Source organism: Nicotiana attenuata, unplaced genomic scaffold (genome assembly GCF_001879085.1).
Source record: "Nicotiana attenuata strain UT unplaced genomic scaffold, NIATTr2, whole genome shotgun sequence".
Lineage (NCBI taxonomy): Eukaryota > Viridiplantae > Streptophyta > Magnoliopsida > Solanales > Solanaceae > Nicotiana > Nicotiana attenuata.
This window is the reverse complement of record NW_017673345.1, coordinates 20,210-29,052: the sequence shown is the minus strand read 5'-3', so window position 1 is coordinate 29,052 and position 8,843 is coordinate 20,210. Positions and strand designations below refer to the sequence as shown.

At 37.3% G+C, this 8,843-nt stretch overlaps 1 protein-coding gene across 1 annotated transcript; it reads left to right on the top strand.

Moving 5' to 3' along the window:
* The first annotated feature begins 4,515 nt into the window (after positions 1-4,515).
* Positions 4,516-8,277, top strand: LOC109216095. The gene is made up of 3 exons (XM_019380224.1): positions 4,516-4,740; positions 4,842-4,985; positions 7,910-8,277. Exons 1-3 carry the CDS (start codon positions 4,516-4,518, stop codon positions 8,084-8,086), a joined length of 546 nt encoding a protein of 181 aa, XP_019235769.1. The 3' UTR covers positions 8,087-8,277.
* The last annotated feature ends 566 nt before the right edge of the window (positions 8,278-8,843 follow it).

The window sequence follows — 8,843 nt, the reverse complement described above, 5'->3', positions numbered from 1 at the left end:
TGTTGATGACATGTTGATAATGAGCAAAAGTATGGCAGATATAAATGCTACAAAGCGCATGTTGGCTAGCAAATTCGACATGAAAGACTTAGGAGTTGCTGATGTGATCTTAGGAATCAGAATTCACAAGACTCCACAAGGTCTAGCATTATCACAGTCTCACTACATTGAAAAGGTACTTGACAAGTTCAAGTATTTGGATTTCAAAATTGCCAAGACTCCAATTGACGTGAGTTATGCACTTCAAAAGAATGAAGGTGAAAGTGACTCACAACTGGACTATGCAAGAGTATTGGGAAGTTTGATGTATATCATGAATTGTACGCGACCAGATATAGCATGTGCTATTAGCAAACTGAGTCGGTTTACAAGTAATCCCAATCAAATACATTGGATGGCAATGAAACGAGTTTTGGGGTATCTGAAACATACCCAAAATTATGCTTTGCATTATAACAAATATCCTTCTGTGATCGAGGGATATAGTGATGCAAATTGTATCATCGGATCATCTGAAGTTAAATCCACGAGTGGATATGTTTTCACAATTGGGGGTGGAGCAGTGTCTTGGAAATCATCCAAACAAACGTGCATCGCCCGTTCTACAATGGAATCTGAATTCATAGCTTTAGATAAGGACGGTGAAGAAGCTGAATGGCTCCGAAATTTCTTGGAAGATATTCCATTTTGGCCCAAACCTTTGGCACCTATTTGTATACATTGTGATAGTCAAGCGGCAATAGGTAGGGCAGAGAGCGTTATGTATAACGAAAAATCTCGTCATATTCGACGGAGACACAATACCGTTAGACAACTACTCTCTAGTGGTGTTATCACAATTGACTACGTAAAGTTAAGAGATAACGTGTCGGATCCACTTACAAAAGGCCTATCTAGAGAGGCAGTTGAAAGATCATCAAAGGGAATGGGGTTAAAAGCCCAGGACAAGTCATCATGGCGGTAACTCTACCTAGCAGACTGGAGATCCCAAGAGATAGGTTCAAAGAGATCAAACAAAGTTATGAATGACGGTTCAACATTGTCAAATAACTCAACCCATTCTCGTGATGAAGACAATGTTAAAAAATGAGGTAAAGCGTTAAGGTTTTTTGATGAGTCAATAAAGCTTAAAGCTTTTTAATGATTTGCTAAGTCTGGCAGGATATGACCAGATAGTGTGTCTTTAGGATTACACGTTTAGGAATCACCTATGTGAGTGTGAAGTGTAAGCCGCTTCAAGGGGAATGAAAGTAAAGGCCCATTCTCTAAGCACTCATGAAACCAGGTGGTGTTCATGGCTGAAACGAACACAACCTTGAGAACCATAGATGGTTAATGATTGATTGTGTGACATATGTTGTCTAGGTATACAAAAAGCTCGACGGTTCAAAGATATCAAATCTATCGATTGACCGAGTATATCCGATATAAGTTCACTACGGAAAGTTCAAAGGGAAACCTACTTATCTAGATGCAATTAATTCTTGCATGTAAAACACACACACGTCCGTGCATTTCTTTAAGTTTATAGCCATTCCCCATTCATGTGGGGGATTGTTGAGTTTTGTTATTAATAACAAAAGAGGTGTGAATGGAAAATGGTGGGAAAAGAAATGGAGGGAAGTGAAATTTTGAATGAGTTCACTTTACTAAATGCACTTTGTCCCTCATTGGTAGAAGGAAAGAAAATCTTTGTGTATATATAGAGAAGCTAATCTTTTAGCTCTTAAAGAGTTAAGAAGAAGGCAAGCCTCGTGTCGTCGTCGTCGTCGCTCGCTCGGCCCGGCTTCGGATTTGGATTTGGTCAAAGATCGATTGATTGATTAATCTTTTTGGACAAAATTCTTTTCAAATATTAATTAATTAACAAAAATTCAATCCGGAATGACCCGTGACCCGGTTCGGTCTCCGTTTATTTTTTCCCGCAATATTTCCAACAGCTATGGCTGTTCTCAACAGCCAAATTGGCTATAAATATTCCTTCAAATCCCAGAATATTTACTTACGAAATTTTCTGATCTTCTTCTTCTTCTTCTTCTTCTTCTGCACATAAAATTCCAGTGTGTTTTACAGCCTTCGAGTGGTTCGCTGTTCATTGGCGTTTTTGGTACCAATACTCCGGTGAGTTAAATCGTTCTATCCTGGGAGGATATATTCCAGAACCTCGGGTACTTGAGGGGAATAATTTCCTTAAGGACACACAGTGTATCCAGTGGACTCGATTTATTCCTATACAATTTTCAGAATTTATTTTGAAGTTATTATACTGTTTCCAGAATATATTTTGACGTTCTAGTTTTACTAACTTTCTGTTTCTGTTTTTCAGAAAGTTTATTGTTTTATTAATTTTACAGCAATACAGTTTTTGATAACACTTAATACACCAGACCGCTTTTTTTTTTTCCTAAGTGAAATTGGCATGATAATATCTCTGCAAAGCACTCACAACCAAAATATAAATGAAAGAGTGGCAGTTACAAGGAAATGAATGCTTTTTCATTATATTAACCTTAACCTCTTCTTTTTCTCCACTGGCAAGGTAGGTTTTACAAGAAAAAAATGTGACAATATTATACAACGTTACACCTAAGCTGATGAAGCCTTAATTTGATTATCACCTGCATTAAGATGGTGTAAGGTTCCATTCTCACACGGAAGTATATGTTTATTATTATGTTCGCTATTCTTCTCCCTACCGTGTGCTAGAGACTATCAACTAGTACAAATTTGTTACTGTATAAAAATTATGAATAACTTATTCCCCATTTTGATGAAAAAGGAACATTTGCCTTCTAAGCAAATAGAGTGTTTGGACTAAGCCTGTCAAACGGGCCGGGCTGATCCATTTCCGGACCGGGCCAAACCGGTTGAAACCCGGACTGGCCCGGACCGATAGTTAGGGGGCTAGGTGGGCTGGGTTAGAGGATTGGTCCGTTCACCAAAAAAGATCCGGTTAACCGGATCGATCAAACCCGATCAACAAAATTTACTGTTGAACGGTTAACCGGCTCGGCCTGGACCGATTTAACGGCTAGAGTGCGCTCATATGTTTGGGAACACTTTGAGGTGGTAGAAGAAAATGAAGAAGTTCACAAAGTAAAGTGCAAGAACTGTGGTCCAGTCTTAAATCTTCGTCTAAAGTGGGTGGGCACATGCTGCTTAAGGAGGCATATGAAGAGTTGTCTTGAGCGTCCTCCAGAAATTCGTATTTAAGTTGATTTGAGACAATTTTGTGTTATTTTAAAATTATTAGACGTATTTATGCTTAATGTTTTAGTTTGTTAGATTAATTTGAAGTATTATTATGCAATGAAAATTTAGTTTCACTCTTTTTTCGTTAATTTAGTTGTTTTTAAATGTAAACTTTCATTTGTAAGTTTGAAATAAAAAAGAACATGCAAATTATAAGTGCAATTTTTTTCCATCTTCATTGTGTTCTATTATCTTAAATTCTTAATGAAATATTCAAAATTTCAAATATAAAGATTTTAAAGCCTTTGCACCCTTTTATTCAAACACCATTTTTATAAGATTGTTTTTTTTTTGTTTTATATTTTTACTTTATATTATATTAATATAAAACTCCACTATCATATACTGGAATTCCAGTATAATATACTGAAACTCCAGTATATTATACTGGAGTTCCAGTATAATATCCAGTCCAGCATAATATATTGGATATTGGAGCACGGTGCTCCAATCTCCAGTATATTATACTGAAACTTTTCGCGTGTTGGAGTTCCAGCATAATATGCTGGAAGTTCATACACAGGTGCACCGATATCTAGTATATTATGCCGGAACTTTTCGTGTTGCAGCAAAATAGTCGCTATTTTTCAATGATTTTGCAAACGCTGGCTATTTTTGAATAACCAGTCTGAAAACTGGGTAGCCCGTGCTATTTTTACATAGTAGAGTGTTGCAAGTGTTCTGGTGATTTTTAAAAATAGCCAGATTTACAACTGGTCGTTCAAAAATAGCCTAATTTCAAAAGTAATAGAAATTTAGCCACTTTTTATGTAAAGATAAATCTGAGCGAAAATACTGTTCAAAACCCGGAAATACTCCAGTATATTATGCTGGAGTTCCAGCATAAGTATACTTGAACTCCAGCATATTATACTGGAGTTCCAGGATAGTATGCTGGAACTCCAGCATAATATGATGGAGTTCCAGCATAAATACACTAGAACTCCAGCATAATATACTGGAGTTCCAGCTAGTATAATGGTCCAGTATAATATACTGGAGTTTGGAGCACCAGTGCTCCAGTCTCCAGTATATTATACTGGAGCCAGCAAAGTTTACCGGTCCAGCATAATATGCTGGAGTTCATACACGAGTGCACAGAACTCCAGTATATTATGCTGGACCGGTCTCTATTGCAGCAAAACGGTGGCTATTTTTCATTGACTTGGTAAACGCTGGCTATTTTTGATTGACCAGTTCCAAAACTGGCTATACCGTGAAATTTTGGCAGTGTTCTTGGCTCATTGGGCCGGTCCGTCTAGTATGATTGGGCTTGCACTTCGGCCTATATTTTCTCGGCCCAATATCGTGGCATTAATCCTGCCCGTTTTGTTAGTTACACCTCCTTCTGGAAAGTTCTGGAGCATAAGCATTCCAATCCTCACAGCTAATCGAAGCAAATTCAGGGAACAAGTAGCTGAAGAAGAAACAAAGAAGATGTCTATAGTTTTGAACTGTGCTGCTTCTGTATCACCTGCTTGTGCCACAGTAAGTTGGAGTTCAATTTCATTGCTCGATGTCCATTTGTACTGTTACTTCTGCTTTCTCTAATTCCGGTGAGTAATATTTGTTTGACGAATTTACTGCAGCGGAAATGGAAAGCTACTGTGTTTGGGAAACAGTTACCATCGAGAACATCCACATTCTCTGCGCTTGTGAAGCCAACTGGGTTCCGGGTCAATGCGTTTTTCTTCAATCCAATCCAGGAACCCATTCTCAAAGATGCTCTCAAGGTAATACCCCCCCCCCCCCCAATCGATGTCCTATTACTCTACAATTGATATCTCACTTTGACAATACTGCTGTCTGTTCTGGTAATTTTTGTCCGTGTTGTCATAAAAAATTGCAGTTCCACCCTGGTACACGAAATGATGCAGTATTTATTCACACCACACAAAAAACCCCAGATATTTTGCAAATTATGTAGAGAGTTTTTCAGTTAAATCATTCATTTCACACAAGATGCTACCATATCTGCTTCTTAGAAATTAGACCAGCTTGTGACTACTATTCTTGCAATTGTTAATCAGCTGCCAGACCCAGGGATTGAAGATGTGATGTAACCGACTTAGATTAGAGTTGGTTTCAATGGACTGCTTAAGAACTCCAATTTACTATAGATGATGTCCCATTTTCTTTAAAAACTCTACAGATTTTGGCAATGAGCCTCATGCAGTTGATGCTGGGATAGTTAACTTTAAGACGAAAATTTAACCTAATTCATTTAGTTAAAGGGCAACCCGATGCATTAAGCTCCCGCTATACACATGGTCTAGGAAGGCCCCGACCACATTGGGCCTATCATACGCAGTCTTACATTGTCTGCAAGAAACTGTCTACACGGCTTGAACCCATGATCCCATGTTCTGCTAGTTGTGAGCTATTTAATTTTATGTCGGACATTCCCCCGGAAAAGGTGGAAGAGTAACTCATTTGGTTTTAGGGATGGAACATGGAAGTGCAGCATGTAGTTATTGCCAATTCGTTTTGTACTGATACAAAGGATTTAAGAACACAACGCAGAGTGCATACACCAAAAACCATGAAAAAAGATTGTTGAACTCCCCAGCCCTGCTGGTAATGTTAAGAACTCTAATCATAATAGCCAGAGGCCCAGAAGTTAAGATTAATTCTTAAATCTTGATTTCTATATTTTTTTTAAAGCTCAACTTTGGTCGAAAAATCTGAGACATTTGATTAGTAATTTTGCTTAAATAGTTCTTCTTCTACTAAAGCCTTTTTTTGTAATGTGAGATGATGCAGTGCTTAAGCCTTCTTCTACTGATAAAATTCTCTAAAATCAGTATTAGCTTCATTAATTGAAGCTGGTGCAATCTCCTCATATTGCGAAGCAGTATTATTGTTGATAGACAAGACCCTACCTTCATAAGTCACAACGTAGTATCTCTCGTCGTAGTATATCACATCACAGAAACTAGAGCGTACAACAGGAAGATGAGTGGAAATCCAGGTCTTACTACCAGGTTTTAGGATAGCCAATTTACTCTCGCCCAAAGTCTTGGATATAGCCGCAACCTCAAAATCACATGAATTGGTTGAAGGATTCTTGGATAGAATAAGTTTATTGACTTTAAATTCCAGATGAGGAAGGTCGATTGTCTCACGTGAGAAAGGATTGAAAAGGCAAAAAGTGAAGGGATTTTGAAAAGCCAACCAGCCATGAGACGGAGTAATGTGAGATGATGCAGTGCTTATTGAGTTGATATTGTTCCCATCTCATCTAGTTCTCTTCTTAGCAATTCCTTCACAATCTGACAGCTGCATCTTCTGAGAAGTTGAGATAATGATATCATGCTGATTTTCATTACAAACTTACTAAAAGATTCTAGAAGCCACTCTCACAGTGACTTTGTTTAGAGTTATGCCCATGTAACTTTACTTAACAGTTCCACATTGCTTTTAACTAAATCGTCCGATGTCACTATAGTAAAGTTCGTGCTGTGGCATCACCATTTGCATTGTTCTCATATCTAGAAGGCTCAGAATCATACTATTTGCAGAGCTAATGACATCTGGGCTTATTAATATAGCTAGCTTTTGCACCATATAACATCCCAGCAAACAATATGAGTGGCACTTTGCATTGATATGCAGCAGTTTCAAATTAAATTAAAAAAAGCAGTTGCGAGATTTTGTTGATGGTTGGTAGTTTGTTTGTCATCCAGGGGAGGAAAGAAGAGAACTAATTTAGAATTAACCAAGTATAAGCAAAGAGAGAAGGAAAACCTTTTACAAAATAAAAGTGTAAGAGCAAAATTAGAGGGAAAAGCTTTTCTGTATTCTATTTAAACATGGTAGCAAACAACTACATGTCTCTGGACCGTTCAAGAAGCAAAATTTCTGTCTTCAAAATCTTTTCTGAACCAATTTGAATGTAACGATGTAGCTTAATGGACTGTGTAGTGGAAGAAAAGCCATAGGAAAAGGCAGTCTTGTTAAAGGCGCGCGCTTACGGTCTGAAGCGAGGCACAAAACATGTTGAGTGCTTCGCCTCTCTTAGCTGGCGCTTCAATGTCATCATCAAGGCTCGAAGGCATACTTTTCCATGCCAATGAGTGTAATCTTGAAGAGGCAGCACTATTGATATTTTATTTTATCGTAATTCTTTTCCAATTTCTTTATCCATACATTGTTATTCATGCTTATAATTAATAGTCTTGATTTTTTCTCCATTTATGCCTTTCTTCGTTAAAGCTCACCCTTTATTTGCGCATTGCACTTGAAGCTCCAACAAACCTTAGAGCTTTTTTGCACTTTTCGTCTTTAATAACATGCATTTGGAGGCTTAGATTATTACTCCACCTTCATTGTGGGGGCAAAACAACTCATCTAGTCGTTTCCAACATCATAGGTAGTTGCACAAATCCCATGTATAACCTCTTTACTGAAGGATGTAGTAGTGGAAAAGCTGGAGAATATAATGTTATCAAAAGAGGGAACATAGATAAATAAGAAAAAGAAGATTATGCATTAAGATTTAATGCTTTAAATTCACGTCTGTTTAAATGATGATCCGGTCTCTAATTGCTTGGAAAATCCCATGTCATTCTCCTTCCGTTCTCCTCTTTCAATAAGAAATGTGAAGACACTTGTATCAAGCTTTCTCATGTGAAACTCTTTCACCCTAAATATGCAGGAACCTGTTGCCTTTGCGGGAGGGATATTTGCTGGCCTTCTAAGACTTGATTTGAATGAAGATCCTCTGAAGGAATGGGTTGCTAGAACAGTTGAGGCCTCTGGAATTACAGCAGAAGAAATCGAGGCCAGTGATGACCAAGCAGAGGACATCCCACAACAGATAGAAATTGAATGACCTTCTATTCTGTCTTTCCCTGTTGACAATGTTGTAAAAACACAATATTTGTCATATACCCTAAAACTGTAAGCAAAAAAAACAAAATCCTAAATCTTACATGAACAGTGAACATACATTTCTACTGGTGTTGTTACTTTCACCAAGCACTGGATTCTGTAGATAAAAGGAAAGAAAATCTCTTCTATTCAGCTCTTTCTTCCTGGTAGGAGATGAGGCAAAAACCACAGCTAATGCCCTTACATTTTCCTGTTAGATACTTATGTTTGACCAAAAAATATAGGTCTTGGTTTAACTAATTAAATTTATATAAATGAGGGTTAATCTTAGCTAACAATATTATCCCAAAGATGGAGTTCTCAAAAGTGCAATAAATACTATGTAGGTATATTTTGATAGCAGTGGCATATAATCAATACTCAAGAAATCAAAGGCAATAATGTAGCATTAAATATTGATGTATCGCAATAAATGACATTTAAGTAAATAGAATGAATGAGTCACCCAAGAAAGGATGGAATCGGTGGATGTACTATCTGACAATGATGAGTGATAGACAATCCTTTGAATATCTGAATTATTCTCGGATCTAGTGAAAAAGTGTAGACAAGAATCATAGTGAAAAGGTGATGTTTGTGTGCTTGCAATGAAATCCGAATCTCTCTTTCTAAAGTCAAAGTGTAATTTTACAAATGAATATCAGATGTCCCCTATCATTGTGTCTCTTTCTATTTATAGGGAACATGTTCCTAAAAAC

Excerpts from the sequence above, each read along its gene's own strand:
- LOC109216095 (XM_019380224.1), top strand. The coding sequence starts at position 4,516 with ATGATTGGGCTTGCACTTCGGCCTATATTTTCTCGGCCCAATATCGTG. Across the intron at positions 4,741-4,841 it reads TATCACCTGCTTGTGCCACA|CGGAAATGGAAAGCTACTGT; the intron begins GTAAGTTGGAGT and ends AATTTACTGCAG. Across the intron at positions 4,986-7,909 it reads TTCTCAAAGATGCTCTCAAG|GAACCTGTTGCCTTTGCGGG; the intron begins GTAATACCCCCC and ends CTAAATATGCAG.